The following is a 22,423-nucleotide window of genomic DNA, read 5'->3' as shown; positions in this document are numbered from 1 at the left end:
CACCAGCTCGAGTAGACTGATATCTTCTTCCATGACATTCCTCATATTAGATTTTAATTGTTCTGTCCAAGGCCTCCATAAAGCAGCTCAAACCCATTCATCTACAGAATAGTCTTTATTTTTCACCATGTAAAGCATCAAAAGATGGCAGTTGTGCATGGTTACTCCTTGAAAGATCATGTCAAATGTTTAACCTTACTAGCCTATTAGAACCCTTCTATATTGAGCATTTGCTCATTGTGGCGACAAATCCTACAAGTCTTTATTTGCTTGCAATCCCTGGTCAGCTGACATGCATTTATTAATGAGCAATAATGTGTGCTACATGTACCATACATTCGGACATCCTGGTTATAGGTAATGTATAGATTTATGTGAATGTCTGATTATTAGAGAAAGGCTAAGTGGTGTTAACATGACTAGGTTAGTAAATTCTCTTGCTTTTCTTCCCACCTTGCATCAAGAATCACAAAGGAAGGTTTCCCAAACTAATGTTATGAATGATATAAAACGATCGCTCGCTTCCTGCTCATAGAGAAAATTAGGATTTTATGATCCCAGAAGGAGCAGACCAGTTCTCTGAGGAAATACACAAATTACATAATCTGAACATGCGCACACACACGTCAGGCCAAGGACTGGAAAATAAGGAAGTTCAGGTATGCGACAAACATAAAAATTCTAAAATGTTATAGAAAGGCAGAAGCTTTTCATGCAATTTTGCTTATTAGCTAGAACGACGCATAATATCAAATTGCCTAGGTTCATAAGTTCTACATTCGGTTAGTTCATGCTAGTTAGTATTGTTCTTCTAGTTGCAATCATATTTTGCATTTATGCTGCACTAAAATGGTCTTTAAATGAAGCTTTAAAAATAACCTTGCATTTCTTGTGTGCGCCTTTGGGGAGAAAGAATACACATAACTCAACAAAAATACAAATGCCTGGTACTCTCTGGAAGGTTTTGTTACCCACCTAAAATATATTCGCTCCAGATAAATCGAGAGAAACGTGTGTGCCGTTACTTACCCGTTCTCCCTCCTCAATGTCCTGATAGTATGACAATCCGCCATAACCGCGGAGTCTCCTCCGTCTCTCCTCGCTCAAGAATCCCAGCAGACAGGGGTCTTAAAAGAATCCAATTCTAGCACCTTGTTAAGCATGTGGTGTTCCGTAAAATGGATAATTTTAAGGAAGTACACAAGAAAAAGGCTGTCAGAAGCTAAAGGAAGATAGGAATGCAAAGTGGCTGCGAATCTTGAGACCGTGGCCGTGACCCTAACCCTGACCCACACTGAACAATCTCCCAACAGAGATGCAGCTGGAGCACGTTAACCTAGAATGGGTTTCAAGCCCTGGACCACTGCTCCATTTCTCTCAGAACCTTCGTGCCCACAATGAAGTTCACCAGGAAAGAGCACACATGCCTAACCCGACCCATGCAAGCTCTGTGGCCAAATGTATACTCATGACACTTTCAATATCTGTTCCTGTGCCATTTTTAGGGGAAAGGTCTCAATAAAAAGACAGAAATAAATGCAACTATTTTCTGTCTCAGTGACTTCAATCAAACGGGCATTTTCAGAGTCTCCGTTGCCTTGCGAGCATCTCTCTAATCTCTAGCACAGGTTTGGCTGTACATGCAAGAAGAAGAAGAAACAAGATGGTTCCAAGTGATGGGGAGTTTTTTAAAGAGGGACAACCACTGTGGCAGCTGCCAGAGAACAACTTTATCTTCGCATATGCTTGACAATATGAACATATACAATTTGATGGGTTCACAAATTAACGAGTACACAAACTACAGTGCTAAATAACAAAGTAGATACTTAAATGCCTCCTCCAATTGTACTCCGACACAGTGAGTAACCAGCTATCTTTATTTTTGCCCTCACACGGTGTGGATTTTACCTAGATCACTGCAACTTTGAAAATCATGGATTCATCAAAAGGTGGGTACTGTTGCCGGATTATCTAATGAAAGTGGTTTCAGATAGTGATCAGATGCCATTGTTCGTCAAAGGGAGGAGTCTGTGAATTGACCTTTAGATGCTAAGTTTGTTCTACTCTTCAAAGCAAGGTTCACTGAAATGTACTCAATATGAAACCCTTCAACGATTTTCATCACTTCTAGATGCTATTAGCAGCAACAGACAATTACAAGTGTGCTGTTCTAAAAGCTCCTACAAGGACAGTTCTACTTAGGGAAACGGCGAGTGACAGTGTAAAATATACAGAGGGAGAAGTGGACGACGGAGGAGGAGAGGGTGCATGTATAATTGTTGTTCATTAATGTGCAGTTAAAGAGACCAAGTGTGTTGACGCGGGAGGTGGGGACATAAAAGCTCCTAGAGGAATGCACTTCTATGGCACTGTTGACTTTGATGGGACCACTAAGGCGTGTGCTGCTCTGGTATGCTACAGTGACACTCCTAAATGTATGTGATGTTTCTAAGATTGTATCTTCCGTAACAAAAATGTAATAAATAGGCCAAAGACCACAACTTGTAGCCATAACATGCATATCTGCTAGTCTTCCTTAGATCTGGGCCACAACATTTTATCCAGACAATTCCCTCCATTCGCCTAATACTGTCATTTGGTGTTCTTTGTGCAATGTAATAACACAATCCAGCCCTGCCCACCTAACCTTTGCGGCACCCACGGAACCAAACTTGTTTTCCTACAAATACTCCTAAACATTGCTCTACAGAAACATCTCTCAGATACCCAATCACCGACCTACAAAATGAATATGAGAACAACCGTTACAAAAATCGAGGTTTATTGATTCAGAGGTACATAGTGAGCAGTCGCTTTTTGATACAATTTTTGAAATGCATCATTTATTTCACAGGAGAAACAATTCTTCCCTGCAGTAGTGACACTTGATTCAGGCTGGGTTGTTGCAATGATGACCGCATTAAACGCTGCTACATGATATGAAAAGATACAAATGTGACTTACAAAAATAAACAAATTCTGTTTAAGGCTTGGCTGCAAATGGCTGGAGCCGCAGGCACAGACGAAGCGGCCAACTGAGACAGTGACCGTAACACAGTAAACTTCTAATTCAATTTTGAGCAAAATGCAAAAATGCTTAAAACCTTCTCCTTAAACAAAAACGTTTTAAAGTCGCTACTGATAAAGAGGCCACGGGCAAGGAAAGAATGACAGGGTATTTATTTACCAAACGATAAGCAAGCCTTGTCTTTGGTATCTTTGGTATAAAAACACCCACGACATAGTTACTGCCCAGATTTAGGTCAAACATTACCAACCATAAAATGTGATAAAAGAAAGCCCGAGCCTCAACGGTTTGGTAAAGTCGAGCAGAGAAAACATGCCCAGTAGCAAATTGTACAAGGAGTTCCAAGTGCAGGGCAGGAAATGCTATTCACATTTCCCAAAAAAATTCTACACACCTCTTTCCCCTGTCTGTAGTAGATTCTCACCATCGCCTTCGGCGGGCAATGTTCTCCGTGCACGCGCCTATTCCAACAATTCATTGCGAGCTTCCTCCACACAAATGCACTCCTACCGGAGCACATGGAGTGTGGTCCGCTCTTCCCAAAGGGCTGCCCAAGCGGTTGGTCAAAGTAAGGAAAGCACGTGGCGGTACGCTCACAATAAGGCATTGACTCGGCATGCATTGGCACTGAAGGTTTTCAGTTCATGTCAACACGTTCATAACCCTAAAAAGGCAATAAATGCTAAGTGATGAGATGAAGCCCTTTATCTACAACTTCTACATCAAGACTAGGAGACCAGCAAAACATGGCTGAGTACCTGGACATCATGAGAGTATCTAAAAATAGCCAAATGGGGATGCTGCAAAACATTGTTGCGAGTCAGCAGGATACTGTCAAAATGTGGTAGGAGCCCTATTACATATGCTATACACTGCACCAAATGCGTCTGAAGAGCAACGCGATATACATTCAAGGACCTCAGATCGGTTTCCCTTAACACAACATCTTGTTTTCCGAAAACGCTTCGACCACTTGGGGTTTCCATGCCTTGTTCAAAATCTCAGTAGAAAAATGTACTTCACAAGCTAAATTCATGCTTTCAAATCTTGACATTGCTTTCACAGGCCTCAGGCTTACTGAAAACAGAAGGGATGAGGTGCCGACACGCAGCATCCAGACACTGTAGTTGAAATAAAAATCGTAAAAATGTCACAGCAGAATTGAAATTACAAGCAGTGAAAATACCTATAAACCAAAATGAGTGGCACATTTGCATTATTTTTGGTCTTAGAAAACCTCCTTCAGTCAGGTTTTAACGCCATCATTTAAATAGCCATAAACCTAAAATGATACAAACAGCTCAAATTCGCTTCTAAAAAAGGTTGGTGCAGTTGCCTCTTGAATGGGCTTTCTTTTAGATTGTACAGTGCAGGGGATAGGGAGGGAAGGCAGAGGCAGACTCAACGGTGTCATATCTTGGATCATACTGAGTAAGCACATACCCCATCAGAAATATTCCTACTGCTTGCCAGTGGCAGGGACCCTGCTCCCAGATAGTAGAATGTCCAAAAAAAATGCTACTTTGCAAATTTGTTCACAAACCAATCAAACTGGGTAAGGAACTGTCCTTACCAGTGAAAAGTAGGAGGTAGCTGGAGGAAAACGTGGATTAGAAATGTGGGGCATAGGGAACATTGTAAATGTTAATAACAAATATTAAGTAGCATCATCGATTTCCAGAAGCTCTCTCCTGTGCTTCCTGAATAAAACTTGCACTGCTGCCTCCTCAACTGCCAATCTTCACAAGCAGGGTGATTGTGCTAAGCTTGGAACCATTAAACTCCTGATCTACACAAAAGAACACGCTACATTTTAACACCAGTAGAAGAGCTAGGCCGCCCAGAAGTACTGCCAAAGGGAATATGCTCCTCCTGTAATAAAGTCCAAAAGCCCCTTTAAAGTGCTGCTCATACACCCTTCCTCCAAGAACCAAAGCCGAGATTCAACGGGCTGTTCCATGCAGAGTGTGCTGCTGAAATTCAGGCGTTATTAATAAAAGATGATGCTGGATTTGCCCCCGGGTGGGTTGAGGACTTTGTTGTGAGCGCGTGGTACTGGTCCTAATCTGGGCTCATGGTCAGTAATTGAGGGCCCAGGCTCCTTGGCTTGTTCCTCTTTTCTCAGGTCTTGCTTCTCTTTAATATCCACCTGCTCCTTGGAATTTTCTGAAGCTGCTCACAAAGAGAAACATATGGACAGCACTGTTTTAACACACATGGATTAAACAGTCCTTCATAATAAACCGTCAAGTGCAGAAGCTCACCTGGCACAGGCTTTTTGACTTCTTCTCCTCTCCCATACAAGGAAATGTTATCCTGTGACACAAGAAGAGGAAAGAGTAAGGGAAACAAAACGGTGTTTTCTTATGCTGGGTTCGGTTTGGAAATCAAAGTAGAGCAGACAAGTGCATGCTCACCGCTCAAGATTTGGACGGCAATAGGATTCATTTGTTAATTACATAGAAGGGAAAATTGACAACAACAAATCGCTTTCTTTGAATTAATGACCAGTCAAAGTTCATACCCTGAATGAAGGGTTCAATGCACCCAAATGTAAAGTCACATTTACAGGTCACAAACTCCAAGGAGTAGTGCAGCTGTGCAACTAAATATGGTTGGAGATGTAACCAACAGGAAAAAGAAAATTGTGTCAGCATCTTACACATCATTGGTAAAGGGCTATATCAAATAATTAGACCACTTTCGGAAGCCAAAGGTCAGATAGGAGACAAGTCTGAGATGTGCTACTAAAATAGTGTATGGATTTAACACGTCTATAAAGGAGAGTTTGGAGAAAATGCATGCGATTCACTGCTAACAACAAATGTCCCAAGGAGACCGGTACTACCTGCATTATCATCAATGCCGAAACAAACAAGTTACTTACCTTTGGTAACGCTGTTGTTGATGGAAACTATTCATAGATTCCTCACCTTTTGAATTTCCGGAAACTTTAGCAAGAAATTGATCAGGAATCCGGAAACTTTAGAAAGATCCGCAAACTTTAGCAAGAAATTGCTCTTGTGTGCTGGTAGATGGCACCATCGGACTCAATGAAGGCTCATTCTGTCATCGCAGGGGTCATAGGCGCCACTCCAGTGCACTGATGTCCGCTTACAACAGAGGATTCCACGTCCATAGACACGGAGAGCAGGTCAGTGAGGAATTTGTGGTGAGACTGTATTTTAACCATACAAAGTGTTCGCATTTAGAAGTGCCTCTTGGAAGAACAGGCTTCTTACCTTTGCTGTTTCATCACTATTTGAAAAGACACCCAAGTATTACCTCCAAAAAGGTGGAGGGTCTTAGGAGTTAACTTCACACAAGGAAATATACTGCAAGACGAAGCAGGCAAAAAGCCCACCCTAAGGACAAGAAAGTAAAGGCAGTAATACCTGGTGAAGTGTGGATAGATGCCCATGTAGTCGCCTAGCAGGTGTCTAGATCCGCTACACCCCTAGCCAAGCAGTGGCAGCCTTAGATATGTTAAAAAGATCCCAAAGACCTCCAGAGGCTCCTTGGCCAAGGCATAGCACAACTGTAGCCAAATAATGATCCATCTAGATAAGGTCTGCCCCTGAAGTGTTCCTCCCTTCTTGGCACCAATGAACCACACAAAAAGTTTGTCATCCACTCACCATTTCATTTCTCAATTGATATAGTGACAAAGACTCTCCGGTTTGGACTGCTAAAACTCTACTCCTCCTTAGAAGGATGCAGCAGAAAGAGGGAGTGCAGTGGACTGCCCCACCACGATCTCAAACTGATGTGTCCTTCCTTTACCACTCCGATACTACCAGGTCCTAAGGCTGAGCAACTCGGGGTTCTTCTTTGGAACGCAATTTTTTTCAAGAGCTCTTTGGCTGGGATAATCAGATACTTTGGCTTTGATATATAGTATATACGGACAACACATAGTTGATGGTCTCAAAAAGAATCTAACTGAAATGCAAGCAAGCAAACGTCTGTGCTGGTTTGTCCCACGTTGGCCTCTAGTTGAAGGCTAATTGGCCTCAAGCTTAATGAAGAAAAAAAAAGGTAATACTCTTTGGGAAAACCAAAGCCTATTAGTTCAAGAGCATGTGGCTAAAGGACATCGGAGTATACTTCATCCAACGAACTCACCCAGGAATATTGACATTATCATAGTTACAAATCTCTAAATGGCTGATTAAGATACTGTTGTGTCTTCATCCTGCATCGATATCCTTTAAATGGTCTACAAAGCATTCAAATGACTTCCCATCAGCACCAGATTTATTTTCACACAGGCTAGGATTCCCAGCCACCTGATCTACGGTAAAAGCGTCTAAATCAGTATCCTTGCCCACTGCACGAAGAGACTGCAAATTGTTCAAAATGTAACAGCCCAATTGATTATCAATCCCTGGTGCACACCTCAATGTCTCTCCATTTAAAAGCACTGCACCGGCAGCCAGTGAGTAAATGTATTTGTCAAATCCACAAAAGGTACTGCACAGTACAGGTGCACTCTGTCTTAACAGAAGAATTTCTTTCAGCAACCCTTACCATAAGCTCTGCTCCTCTACCTTACAATTGGATAATGTTCCACTTATTCACTTGACATTTGGAAGATGCTTTTTAGGTCTCGTGACCTATCAATGCGCATGCGCATTGAGAGAAGCGAGACTATAGGGCTTTAAACAGACTTTAACTAACTGGCGATTTGGTGCTGTGCCCGTGCGCTTTTAGGTCAATGCGCAAGCGCATTGACCTAAAATGCGCGTGCACAGCATCAAATTGTCAGCCATCTGTTGCCCAGCTTGGTGCCGCTCCACCCCCTGCAGCATCAAAGGCTTTCACGGCCGGCCGGCCGTGCTTTCAGTTTCACGGCCGGCCGTGTCTTCCCAGCTTGTTAACGCTTGCTTTCTGCTGCTTGCATCTGTTTTCCTTGATATGCCCTAGTGTAAACCTCGATTATTTGTCTTTCTGTTGTATTGGCTGTGTAGACTGCACCCAGACAAAGTTCCTAACCCTTAATTGGCTGAATGAAGCAAAAGCGGCATACCTAAAATATCTAGTTCTTAATGCCTTGGACAATCTATATTTGTGGCTGGCTTTTTTCTGAAGTGGCATCTATGATTGAACGTGTGCAGACAAAAAGGTAAGTCGTCGGGCTGTTTGCTGGGGCGTGATGCTGTTTAGCCTTGAGCTAACTTCCAATTAAATAATGTTGGTCCACCGTGTCTTCTGCAGCAGTTTAACAAAGGATAGCCTTCGCCCTGCGGCATCAAAGCCTTTCACGGCCGGCCTTGTCTGCCCAGCTTGTTAACGCTTGCTTTCTGCTGCTTGCATCTGTTTTCCTTGTTTTTAGGTGCGCTCTCGTTTGTATCCCAGCTAGTTATACAGCATGGCCCACACAATCACTCCCCCACCCCCTCCCTAGTAGCTCAACATATACACAATACGTGTTGTTAAAGGGTTAAAGCAGGGCTGCAAGGTTACCTTTCTCCAAGCCAAGCTTACGTGTTGTTCTTTCAAAGGTTAACATTTAAAAATGGCCTTAACCTTAGTCCACTCGGTATCTTTATTTTATGTTGACTTATGCCTCTTTGGACGCAGCATCTTTTCTGTGTTGACAAATAGCCTGCCGGATTTCCCCACAGTTCGTTCTGAAATCTTCTCATCAAACCAAACTTTTTGAAATGCTAATGGGCCATTAGGGGTGGAATAGAAGGTTACATTCAAGCATTCACTGTCAGCCAGCCCCATAGGCCCCCCTCCCCTTCTCTGCCTTCCCTCCGTCTTGTCTTCACTGGCTGTCTCTCCTTTCTTTCGCCACTCTCCCCGCTCCGCCCCCTCCCCTGCCCGCCGTGTCGCATTTCTCCTCCCCTTCTCTGCCTTCCCTCAGTCTTGTTTTTAGGTGCGCTCTCGTTTGTATCCCAGCTAGTTATACAGCATGGCCCACACAATCACTCCCCCACCCCCTCCCTAGTAGATCAACATATACACAATACGCGTTGTTAAAGGGTTAAAGCAGGGCTGCAAGGTTACCTTTCTCCAAGCCAAGCTTACGTGTTGTTCTTCCAAAGGTTAACATTTAAAAATGCGATTAACATTAGTCCACTCGGTATCTTTATTTTATGTTGACTTATGCCTCTTTGGACACAGCATCTTTTCTGTGTAGACAAATAGCCTCCCGGATTTCCCCACAGTTCGTTCTGAAATCTTCTCATCAAACCAAACTTTTTGAAATGCTAATGGACCATTAGGGGTGGAATAGGAGGTTACATTCAAGCATTCACAGTCAGCCAGCCCCATAGGTATGCTAAACGCACTTTACTATGGAGAGTTCACACTTCTTTGTTGGTTTTGGGATGGGTGTGACTAAATAGAGACAGACCTGCTGTGACTAGGCGCAGAGTTGCAATGCTTTCTCTGGCTTCCAGTCGGCTTTGTTATCCAAAGCAAGAATATAAATGTTAGCATATTACTCCTTTTTACAAACAAACATGGCCAGTTACAATCACTCTGGTTCTTTTTTAGGTTTCGCCTCTCAATGCGCATGCGCATTGAGCGAGACTAATAATCTCAGACTCCCTCTCCTGCTTCTCTCTCTTGCTTCGCTCTTGGGCTCCCTGTCCGTACTTCTCGCCCCTGATACACTCTGTCTCCCTCTCCATGCTTATGTCCCCTGCTGCACTCTCAGGCTCCCTGTCCGTGCATCTCACCCTTGCTTCACTCTTGGGCTCCCTCTCCATGCTGCTTTTCCTTGCTGCACTCTCTTCTACCTCTCTGTGCTGCTCTCCCCTGCTGCACTCTCGTGCTCTCTAGAGATGTGGCCTAACGACCAGAGCTGCCATCTATGTCACGTAAATACAAAACATGTTGCATTCCAAATGCTATAGGTGTCACATTCGCGAAAGTTATAACTATTGGCATTGTAAATGACAAGCTATCCATTTAGCTATTAAGCATTTGCAATGCAATAGGTCTCGCAGTTGTTAGAGTTTGAGACATTGGCATTGTAAATGGCACTGCCTTTTATTTATGTGTTGGTTTTTAAAACATAAATAAAACAGCATTGTCAATTACAATGCCAAATGCCAATAGGTTAAACTAAACTCTTGCAAATGCAAGACCTATTGCATTGCAAATGCTTGTTTATCCTGAAAGAGCAGCAAAGTACTCCTAATTACAGCAAAGGCCCCACAGAACTAACTTGATGCATTAGAACGAATATGTGTATGTGCCTGAAGAGCAGCGACCCCCCCACTTAAGCAGCTAAAGTGTTGAGGACTGGCCCTCTGCCCACGTGGCAGGAGATTTAGGTACCAATAAAACATTAGCTAGTTGTTCATGGGCGTTTTTGTCTTCAGCTCTGCAGACAAAGAGCTTATAAATAACACTGTTAGGGGATGCCATGACAGAGAGGCCTGGGAGGTGCGCTGGCATGTACAGGGAAGGAAACATACATTACAATTTTTTTTAAATTACAAGAGAACAACGGGAAAACACAGAGGGGGTGAACAAATACATAAAAGTAAGTGAGGGAGATAGATAAAAAAGAAAGGGTGAGGCAAAAGAAGGATAGGTAAGAACAACAAGTACTTCCATGTCATGCATGATGACAACCGATGTGCAGTTATCACGTTATGGGGAAATTGCGACGGGCAGTTTGATGGGTGAGGGTATGTAAGAGACAGGCACACAAGCTGTAAGAAGTAAAATATATAAGCAGTTAGACTGCACCAGCCTAACCATAGGAGCAGAAGGATGCTATGAGTATGCATCAAAAAAGCGTGTTAATCAGAAAATCTGATGTATATGGTAACATGTACCAGGCACAGACGGTGCTGAACAAGTAAAATGATGCCAAGAAGGGCAAGGATGGGAATTGGTGACACGATCAGTAGACATAAGCCGTTATTTATTTATTTCTTTTTAAAGCAGGGAAGGGCACCGCTTACTCCTAAAAAAATACACCCTATGTGCGAGGAAGGAAGTGGAAAAGCAATCAAGGCTCACATCTGAGCAAAAACGACAACATTTTTAAAATGCTCAGATTCCACCTACTGCTAGGCTGAAGGAACCTTACATTTTGGAGGTCGTATGTATGCCCCAAACCCCTCCCAAGCTTCAGAAGACTCCCAAAGCCATGTACACCCTAGTTCGGTCATGGCTCAGATCCTAGGCAGGATGGCACCACGCGTGTGTGAGCATGAAAGGTGACGCGCCTTGTACGTTGCTGTCCCGAAAGGAAAGAGCAAATCAGCAACATGTACCGAGAATGAAGGAGACGCGTCACCACACTAGATGTCCGTTTTTGCCCTCGTCCTCAGGATGGAACAAAAATCTCAACTCTGAAGCAGTGCCACCCTTCACTTTCCTAATCCCTCAAAGGCTATTATTCCATCTCTCTTCGCTGTCTCGTTCTGACTCTCTCTGCCGCCGCCAGAGAGCTCTTTCTGCTTCCCATCGCCAGCCTCCCTTCCCCTTTCAGAGACGTCAAACCCGTCTCCTCGTCTTTTACCAGCGCTGCCAAGGTGTCTCCATCCGTAAGACTTGTGGGCAGCGCACGCAGCGCGCGGAAAGTCGCCTGACTGCCTTTGTCTGCTCATAAGCGAGGGGATCGCCGCATGAACCCTTGGCGACTCTTTCCGCCCAGGCACCTCTGTCGTGGCTTCCTGTCAGCCTTCGTTGCTGTTTTTCCCAACCTGCCAACTTGTTCTAGCCGTTGCAGTGTCGCTGCTGCCCCCGACTGCGCATCATTGCCCATCACATGGACCTAGCTACCATCGGTGCAGCAGCACCGGGGCACCGAGCACTGAGGGCCTCACCAAACCCTGAAAATGTCTGCATTTTCTACCCCAGCAGCAGTTAAAGGGGCTATTTACCTTGAAGCACCAGGGCCGACAGTAGTACCCCAACCCTTTCCATCCCGTCGCTGGCCGTCGCTGGCCTCCGCCAGACCCCTCCCAGCACTTAATACCACCCAAAAAACAACACAAGTTTAAATGAAGCCGCGAAAACATAACAGGGCCCTCCAGGTGCCCTTCGAGCTGACGGTATGTCTGCGCTGCGGGCCGAGTGCGAGAAGGCCAGGCCCCCAGGACTGCTGAGAATGCTGCAGAGATCTCCTATGTGGAGGCTTTTGGGAAGGAGTGCAAGGGTGGGGGTGAGGGGGCCTGCCGGAGACCAAAAGAGCAAAGGACAGAAAAAAAAGCATTTACAATGCAACGCGCGCCTTGGGTTGGGTCGAGCCCACCTCTCCCCCCCTGGACATTCTTCAGACCAGCCAGGCGGTAGTATTGGCCTGTACTCTCCCAAGGACCCGGCGCGCGCTGCCTGTGCATCCCGGTGCGGGGGGAGCTGCCTGCAGTGCACGGCAGCTGACACGTAAATACACTGAAAGCTCTGCCTGCTTCACGCCGATACCTCCCGCCCGCACTAAACACACAATTTAATTCTCCTTTGTTCCCTAAACGTTGAGACGCTGACAGGCCCCAGAGGCGTTGTGCCTTTTTAATTATTCTCGGCAACAGAAGACATCTTCATGTGCGCGCCGCTGCCTAAAAGACAAGTTCATTCTTAACGTGCAACACCATTAAAAATGAATGAGCACAGCCTGCAGCGTGGAGTGCGCCGAGCAAGAGCGGACAGGGCACCATCATGGCGGCGTCGGCAGTCTGCGTCGTCCGGCGGCGTCGGAGGGGGCGGGGAGGGGTGCTGTGACGTCGGCCTCGTTCTCGGAGTCCATTGGCCCCGGATCTTCCACGCGCTGGAAGGCGGACATAATTCACGGTGACATGGGGCTCTCCCTCGGGCGGAGCCCCGCGGAGCCTACAGAATACCGGACTGGCGGTAAGTGGGATGGGGGGCGGTGCGCTTGTGTGTGCGAGCGTGTGTGTGTGTGTGTGTGTGTGTGTGTGCGCGCGACGGGGGTCTCTGTATGTGTGCGTGTATGTGCGCTCGTGTGTGTGTGTGTGTCTGTGTGTGCGCATGCGTGAAGGGGGAAGTGTGCCTGTGTATGTATGTGCTTCCCAGGAGACAGAAACGGCGAGCGCGTTCGCGCGCACGTGGCCTGCGCCGATCGCCTTTTGCGAGATGCACGCGGCCAGGTGCTGTCTCCTGGGAAGCAGAGTCAGCAACAAAAGATCTCTGGCGAGACACAGCGCTTACGCGCTGTTTTCGCTACGAGACCTAAAAACCAACACATAAATAAAATATTTGTCATTTACAAGACCAATAGCTCCAACTTTTCTAATGCGAGACCTATTGCATTTCCAATGCTTGTTCTATCTGGCAGCCCATAACTGGAACCCCCTTTCCCTTTCCATCAGACTAATGAAAAATGTAAAAATCGTTAAATAGAAGATTAAACCTAGCTCTTGTAATCCTTCCTGTTACCCTTTTTTATCACCCTCCCTGCTCCAATCCAGTTCAATAATATTTTAGAGCCAGGATCCTACATTGGGAGTGAATAAGCAATCTACAAATCAAGATGACATAACACATAGAAAGGCAATACCACTTCTGGCAGAAATTAGGCCAGAGACAAAAGCACCAGCTTGTCCGTAAAGAAGGTGGTATATTGCAGTTGCACTGACCGCGCCTGAAGTTTACCAACATAGCACTGAGAAGTAATCCCAGTGAGAAAGGCAGTTTTAAGGGTCTGGATCATCAAAACACTGCCATGCGTAAGCTTGAGAGGTGTGCACATTAAGGAGGTAAAAAACAGATTAAGATCCAACTGCATGAAAACAAAAGGCACAGACAAACATATGCACGCCCTTTCAAAAGCAGCATCACAACTGGACACTTCAATAGAGAGGACCGAGCAGATAAATGAAGAAAGGTCGAAAGGGCCGACAATGGACCTTTAACTGTGCTCAAAGAAAGGACTTGTTGGGCCAAAGACAGGACTACCAGAAAAGCATCGTAAAGTTTAATCTACAGCTGATTGACCCAAACAGTCCTCCCAGAAGGCCACAAGCTTTTCCAAACATCTAAAATACTATGGGCAGACTACAAGCAGCCAAGATGAGATTCACTACTTCATCAAGCAGATCATATCCACTCAACTATTTCAGCTTGTTCTCCATTAATGTAGATGTGGACGTACAGCTTTACCCTGTTTGGAGAGCAGGTATTCCAGAAAGGGTAGATGGAGCAGAGGGCAGACAGTCACTTAGTAGGTTGGTGTACCAGATCCTCTGGGCCAGTCAGGGGCTAGAATGGAGAGCTGAGCCTAGTCCCTTCTTGTCTTCTTCAGGTGCCAGGGAAGTAGAGGCAAGAACCACAAATGAGACTGAAGTTCCCTAGTAGATAAAACAAGTCTCCACTGGCATCCTGAGGTGAAAACTGTAGAACACAAAAAGCTCAACCTGACACTTCTGGAGGCAGGAGACCGCTCATCTGACAAAAGGATGCTGTCCAAGGGGCACCCCCAGTGCTGGGCCCATTGAAGGGGGAGGTTATGTTATGGGTTTTTATAAAGCATATGGTTACTCTAGTCAGAGTGTACCCACGCTAGGCTTCCATAGGTCACAGAGGTTCTGCAATTGATCCTGTGCTATTACAGTTGTCAAAAAACCCGTTTTGAGATTTCTCCAGAACATGGTTTGAGAGGGTTGGAGTACCAGCTCAGAAGGGAGGGAGTTCTACAACTTTGCTGCCAGATAGCTGAAGGAGCGGCAAACCAAACGTGCTCTTAGGGATAACAGTCAGCGCTTCCCCTGAGGCATCCACTTAGATGGTACCATCTAATCAGGGACAAATGTAGGGCGCCTTTAAGGAGACTCTTTTTCCCTAATAGGGAGCCAATAGAGACTAAAAAGGGCACAGCCCGTAGGAAAGTATCTAGGTATATTCAGGAGCAATCGTGCAACGGCATTCTGGACCATCTGAAGTTTTTCAGTCTAGCCTGAGTAACCCAGAGATAAAGGAAATTCCAGTAATCCAGTCTGGATACTGCAAGGGCCTGAACTACTGTCTTCCTTGCCTATTCAGGAAGGAGCCCCAAGATCTTTTGAAGTATTTTAAAGATACCGAAGCATGTTCCAGCCAGGGCCTCTACAGATCATAAGACAGGGTACACTCAAATACAAAGCCCAGGTTTTTAGGTCTCACCTGAGCCAGCATATGCGCTGGCGAGACATTTAGTAAGCGGCTTTTCAAAGTGCTACCAAAGCGCCAAGCGGCCACCAGCTTGCGGTCACACGCACAAGCGCGGGCGCCACGGTCCGCCTCTCATTAACTGCTGCGCTCGCATCCCTCGTTTTCTTTCACTTTTGCGCCGTAAAGCGCAGGCGCCGCGATTATAGCAAAAGTAAAGAAATATATATTTCTTTACTTTTGCTATAAATCGAGGCACTGGCACTTTACTTTTAACATTAAAAACGGAGCGCGGGTGCCGCGATTAGAAAGTAGTGATTGCTTTAAGCAAAGGGACACATCAACTGATGTAAGTAGGTTTGATGATGTGTTTTTAAGGTTAAATGGTCTTTCTTTTTCTGGTACTTTTGCAAATTTTAGACTTTGTTTTCTTGTCCTTAATTAACACTCTTTGTTTATCCTCCAAGATTAAAATTGCTTTCTAAAGAAGAAATCCATTTTGGCTTTTAATTTGTCTCCAGTCCACATTCCTCCGGATAATGTTATTTTCAGCGTAAAAAAGTAAACTGTGTCCATCTACTAACCCCAAATTAGATACATGCTCGGATTTATTTATTAAATATTAATGTTGTGGAGTATTGCTCTTTATCTGTAAGTGTGGTTCGCAAAACCTACAGATTTCAAAAGTAAGCATTTGAGATACAAATATAAAACCTAACTCAGTGGATGTCTGCCTGCATTGGATTAATCCACATAAAAATGTTATGTGCTTTGGCAAACCAGTGCTTTCCTTCTGGTCTTTAAAATAAATCCTGTACATTTGACAAGCGTCCATCTTTGCTTGGGGAATCATCAGTGTTTCCACTTTAGAAATCTCTTAGGAACATCCTGTAGTGATGCTTTGTTATGGTTTTTCCAATACAAAAATTTTAAATATGGCATCAATTGTTTTTCACTGTGACAGGCCGTACTTGAGGTGGGATTTACTGATAGCAAAAATGAAGGCCCTCCGTGAGGAATTGACCCCATTGCAGATTCCACATGTCCGCATGGAGGACTATATCCTCTTCAATTGCAAGCTTTAGAAAAGACACATCATAGTCCAAAATATCATAATTAAATGAGTGCACAGTAATTATTGGTGTTAGCTTTAAAGTTAACGCTAAGTGAGGGAATCTCAAAATACAGGAATCTAGTGGGGTCCGGAAAGGTAGGATTGCAGCATTAACAACTGTTCGTACTAATGGTTCATATATTAAATTATCATTTTTGTCTTGTAATTAAAACATTTTTTAAAGTTCCCCTTTCAATAATTTGGTTTACAATTGTGTTTCAAAGGTTTATGATGCTCTGGATGTCGTGAAATATATTCTGTAATTTTGTGTCCTTAAATCCTGTAAAATATATGGGGACAGGTTTTACATAAGCAAAATGCTGAATGAATAAAATTGGGATTGCAATTTGCATATGAATGTAAGTTGTGTTAGTATCGCGCAATCCAAGCCATAAGGCAGTGGTGCTCTATCGAGGGTCAAAGATAAGAATGCAGTCACTTTTGCTATAATCGCGGCACCGGCGCTTTACTTTTAACGTTAAAAGTAAAGCGCGGGTGCCGTGATTATAGCAAAGGTAAAGAAATAGATGGTTTTTTTCCATTTCTTTACTTTTGCTATAATCGCGGCACCCACGCTTTACTTTTAACATTAAAAGTAAAGCGCGGGTGCAGCGATTGGGGAGACGCATGAAACTGAATTCACAGTGTGATCTCGGACCCCGAGATCGCCATATCCGAGACGGTCTATCCCCTCTATTACCATCTCGCACCATATCCCGTCCAGGCAGACGCGTAGAGTCCCCAACAACAGCGTCCCTGACGACAGGCATCCCGCCCCTCTCTCCTTTGCAGGAACCAATCAGAGGTACCGAAGGACCGGAAGGGATAACCCGTGAACCCGGAAGTCCCGCCTCTCCACCGACGGCCGGACACAGAAAAGCCGGAAGGGAAGACACAAGCGTCGTCGAAGGATTGTGGCAGGAGATTTCGGCTGGACCGGTGACGGACGGAGAAGACTGGAACGGAGAGCGCGAGGAGTGGTCCGAAGAGTGGTGGAGTCCCACGGAGGTGGCTGGAGAGCGGCCGTAACTCGGAGGAGAGTTACGGCGGAGCGCGTGAGTACCAGTTACTCCCTTGTGTCTGTGTACATAGTTAGAAACCCCTCCCAGTGTAAATTGTTCCCGCTATCCTAGGCACGTCACCAGTAGCACTAGTTAGGTTGTAAATACGCACTGCACACTGTATAAAGAGCACCCCTCTCCCCACCTCCCGGAACACTTCTATTTCTTTCCTTCCCGTGACCCCTACCTATACCGCCCTCACTTCCCCTTCATTTCCACACACCCCGGGTTAACGGTGGAGGTACCGGATCGTGAGTCCAGGCACAGCTAACGGCTCCCTCTTTTCTCTTGTTTGCCCTCCGAGGTGTCCTCCGACCACAACGAGGCAGCTACACCAAAGACCCGGACGATCCTTGGACCCTCATCCCGCCCGGACAACAGAGAAGAAGACGTACACACCTTCCTGGGTGTTGGACCGGACTCTCCTACTGTCCCCGGAAAACCTTGTACAAAAACCCCAATAAATCACTATCGCCCACTATATCCGGCCTCCTCGCCTGATTTACCAGTCCGCCGACCGCCCACGATCACATCTGGTGTCAGAAGTGGGATTAACTGGAGGAATGGAGGCCGTGATGAAAAGGATGGCGGAATCCCAAGAACAACTGGGAAAGTTAATGGAGCAGTTCCTCAAAACTGCCGAGGACGATCGGGGGCAGCTCCATGACGTCTTGAAGGGACAGGGAACCTCCCACGACCAGGCTATGGGGAAACTGACCGATGTCCTGGGTCAACCACGCCCGATGTCCTCCCTCCCGTCAGTGGTACTTCAAAAATACGTACCGGGGGAGGACCCTGACTTTTTCTTTACCAACTTTGAACGGCTGGCCCAGGCCGCCACATGGCCGTTAGACCGATGGGCTCATTATCTAGGGCCCCTGCTAACGGGGGATCTACAGGCTGCCTACCAGCAAGCGAATATTCAAGGCAACACCCCATATGACGACGTAAAGAAATGCATTCTTGAGCGGCTGGGTATAGATGAGGAAACCTACCGGGTACGTCTGCGCCAAGTGAAAGAAGGACCCCAGGAGACTCCCAGGGCCCTCTCCTTCCGAATCAAAGACCTCGCCAACCGCTGGCTGAAACCCGACAACTCTACTAAAGAGAATATCCTGGAAAAAATTTACCTGGAACAATTCCTATCGTCTTTGCACCCAGGTACGCAAAGATGGGTACGCCAGCATGCTCACCTGACCTTGGATACAGCAATAGAAATTGCTAGCGCGTATAGCAGGGCCCAGGAGGTCCAGAGAGGAAAGGACGATCACCCCCACAAACCTCATCCCCCTACAGGATTACGACCTCCACGTCCCCCGGTCCCAAGAAGACCTGATCCTCCTCTCTTTTTCCCCACACCGGTGATGCATCGTCCTGCTAATCCCGGACCACAATGCTATAGCTGTGGCGGATTCGGTCACATTGCCAGGAACTGTCCACACAAGGAAGAGCCGATGGAAGTGGGTCTGGCACGTAACTATGTGTGCTCCGCACCAGGGGCCCCTCCTCCCCCTTTCCGACGTCCAGTGAACTTTGATGGACAAACCCTCATGGCCCTTACGGACACTGGGTGTCGACAGAGTGTACTCAGGCCTCAAGACCTAACGCACCCGGTTAACCCTTCGTCCGGCATGGTTGCCATACAATGTGTGCACGGGGACACGAAGAGTTACCCCACCGCCCAAGTGATGGTTCAGCATGAAAAAGATCCCGGCACAGCTCTTACAATGGGACTGATCCCCGCCCTGCCAGAACAGGCGATCCTAGGAAGTGATTACCCCGGATTGCCCGGAATGTTGCATGACACCACGGAATCCCTGACACACTGGTGGGAAGAAGCACCCTTCCCAAAGGGATTGTCCTCCCCCATGCAGACCCGTAAACCAGCGAAAACCAAAGCACAGAAGAAAAAGGAGAAAAGGGAATATACGGGCGCCTACCCAGTGCTTCCGGATGAACACCCCTGGCAAACGGACCGTGAATTCCGGGCAGCACAGCAGGAAGACCCTCTGTTACAGGAAGCCTGGGGAAGGGCAGTGGATCAAGAGGACCCCCTTCACGTAGGTCCCTACTTCTTTAAGAAAAACGGCCTTTTATACCGGAAAGGGGGGATCCAACAGAAACCCCAACTCCTGGTCCCCGCTCCCTTTCAGGAGAAAGTGCTCTTCCTAGCACATAGTCATCTTCTGGGAGGGCATTTCGGAGAAGAAAAGACCAGCCAAACAATCCTGGACAAGTTTTATTGGCCTGGAATTTATCAACATATCAAAAAGTTTTGCAAAGAATGTCCGGTCTGCCAAAAGCATAGTAGATACCGACCCCCTAGGGCCCCGCTACAACCCCTTCCCATCATTGATATCCCATTCAGCAGAGTAGGGATGGACATAATCGGACCCCTATTACCGTCCCGGAGTGGGTGTAGTTACGCCCTGGTTATTGTTGACTATGCCACCCGCTTCCCTGAAGCCCTACCCCAGAGACAACCCACCACCCAGAACATTGCGAAAGCCCTCATTTCTGTATTCACTCGGGTGGGTTTTCCCAGGGAAATACTAACAGATCAGGGTACTCCTTTTGTCTCCTCTCTGATGAAACAGGTATGTGCCAACCTGGGGATCAAACAAATTCGAACCTCGGCATACCACCCGCAAACCGACGGCTTAGTCGAGCGGTATAATGCCACCCTAAAACAGACCCTTAAGAAATTGCTGGGCTTAGAAGCCAAGAGGTGGGAAGACATGCTACCCCTTGCCCTGTTTGCTATCCGTTGTGCCACCCAAAGTAGCACCGGGTATTCCCCCTATGAATTGTTATACGGGCGACCCCCTCGCACATTTCTTGATATGGCCCAAGAAGCATGGGAAGCAGAACCAGACCGTACACGGCCCCTTCCAGAATATATGGAGAACCTGAAAACCCACCTAGCCCTTATGAGAGATATAGTAAGCCAGAACCTAGAGAGTGCACAGAACAGGCAAAAAGGACAATATGATAAAGGCACCAAACCCAGAACCTTCCTGGCAGGGGATCTTGTGTTACTTATGCTTCCATCCTCTGATCAAAAACTCCTGGGACAGTGGCAAGGTCCATATACCATCTTACGTCAGGTGACCCCAGTCACTTACGAGCTAGACATAGATCCCATACGTGGAATCACTCAAATTTATCACGTTAATCTTCTAAAAAAATGGGAAGGTCCTCGCCCCGTCTTAAGTGGGTCGGCTAACACAGATCCCCTCTCCTTCACCCCTTGTATCGATCCCGATATCACCCCACACCAGAGACAGGAACTCGAAACGGTACTATTTCCATTGCGACAGGTGTTCTCCTCCTCCCCGGGGCATACCACCATCACTGAACACGCGATACAAACCGTTCCCGGGAAGGTAATACGACAAAGGCCATACAGAGTCCCCGAGGCCCGCAGGGAAGTAATACGACACGAAACGGAACAAATGCTGAAGATGGGTATCATCGAGCCCTCGGTAAGCGAGTGGAATTCCCCGATAGTACTCGTACCCAAACCGGACGGGTCTGTCCGGTTTTGTATTGATTTCCGGGGGGTAAATAAAATTTCCTCCTTTGACACATACCCCTTACCCCGCGTCGACGAGATGGTCGAACGCATAGGGAAGGCCCAATATATCTCAACGCTAGACCTCTGTAAGGGGTATTGGCAGATCCCCCTCCGTGAAGAAGATAGAAAAAAGACGGCCTTCTCCACCCCTGACGGGTTATACCAATTCCTGGTCCTTCCTTTTGGTCTTCATGGCGCCCCAGCCACCTTCCAACGGGCCATGAATAAAATCCTGCAACCTCACTCTCTCTATGCTGGTGCATATCTTGATGATATCGTGATTTACAGTGACAACTGGACCCAGCATTTAGAACACCTGTACAAGGTCATCACCTCCCTAGGGACTTATGGTTTTACCATTAATCCCTCGAAAACCACCCTAGCAGCACAGACCGTGAAGTACCTAGGCTACCTCCTGGGGGAAGGCTTGATCAGACCCCAGGAGAGTAAAATCGAAGCCATACAGTCCCTCCCCTTCCCTCAGAGCAAAAGAGACCTTCGTGCTTTCCTGGGACTCCTGGGTTACTACCGACGGTTCGTCCCCAACTTCTCACAAAGAGCGGCCCCCCTCACTGACCTCCTAAAAAAATCTATGAGAACAGACACCCTCCTCAGATCCCCTACGGTAGACTTGATGCAGGCATTCTCCGACCTAAAGAACGCTCTGACCTCCCATCCCGTGTTAGTAAGCCCAGACTATACACAGCCATTTATTTTACAGACGGACGCCTCCGAACAGGGACTCGGGGCGGTCCTATCCCAGAAAGACCCCCAAGGAAACGAGAAACCTATTCTCTTTCTTAGCAGAAAACTGTTTCCCCGAGAGAAAAACTACGCCGTGGTGGAGAAGGAAGCCCTGGCCATCAAGTGGGCAGTAGACAGCCTACGTTATTATCTGGAGGGGAGACAATTCACCATCTACACTGACCATGCTCCCCTGGAGTGGATGGCGCGGAACAAGGGCCACAACGATAGAGTCCTCCGATGGTTCCTATCCCTCCAACCATATCACTTCGTCACGGTACACAGGAAGGGCTTAGAGCAAGGTAACGCGGACTACCTTTCTCGTTACCCTGTGTCCACAGAGGGTACAAGAAAGACAGCTAGGGGAAGGGAATGTGATCTCGGACCCCGAGATCGCCATATCCGAGACGGTCTATCCCCTCTATTACCATCTCGCACCATATCCCGTCCAGGCAGACGCGTAGAGTCCCCAACAACAGCGTCCCTGACGACAGGCATCCCGCCCCTCTCTCCTTTGCAGGAACCAATCAGAGGTACCGAAGGACCGGAAGGGATAACCCGTGAACCCGGAAGTCCCGCCTCTCCACCGACGGCCGGACACAGAAAAGCCGGAAGGGAAGACACAAGCGTCGTCGAAGGATTGTGGCAGGAGATTTCGGCTGGACCGGTGACGGACGGAGAAGACGGGAACGGAGAGCGCGAGGAGTGGTCCGAAGAGTGGTGGAGTCCCACGGAGGTGGCTGGAGAGCGGCCGTAACTCGGAGGAGAGTTACGGCGGAGCGCGTGAGTACCAGTTACTCCCTTGTGTCTGTGTACAT

At 46.8% G+C, this 22,423-nt stretch overlaps 1 protein-coding gene across 2 annotated transcripts in view; it reads right to left on the bottom strand.

The window, feature by feature from the left end:
- Positions 1-2,768: 2,768 nt before the first annotated feature.
- The window catches only part of JPT2 (Jupiter microtubule associated homolog 2), a 112,925-nt gene continuing 93,270 nt past the window's right edge, over positions 2,769-22,423 (bottom strand). For both annotated transcript variants that reach the window (XM_086941305.1, XM_086941304.1), the window contains exons 4-5: positions 5,296-5,347; positions 2,769-5,203 (exon numbers count right to left, since the gene is read on the bottom strand). In XM_086941305.1, coding sequence (XP_086797431.1) covers positions 5,022-5,203; positions 5,296-5,347 — 234 coding nt within the window. In that variant the 3' untranslated portion in view covers positions 2,769-5,021. The remainder of the gene's footprint in view (positions 5,204-5,295; positions 5,348-22,423) is intronic.

This window comes from Lissotriton vulgaris, chromosome 10, assembly GCF_964263255.1.
Source record: "Lissotriton vulgaris chromosome 10, aLisVul1.2, whole genome shotgun sequence".
Classification (NCBI taxonomy): Eukaryota; Metazoa; Chordata; class Amphibia; order Caudata; family Salamandridae; genus Lissotriton; species Lissotriton vulgaris.
Note: the sequence above shows the minus strand (reverse complement) of the source record. Positions and strands in the feature narration are given on the sequence as shown.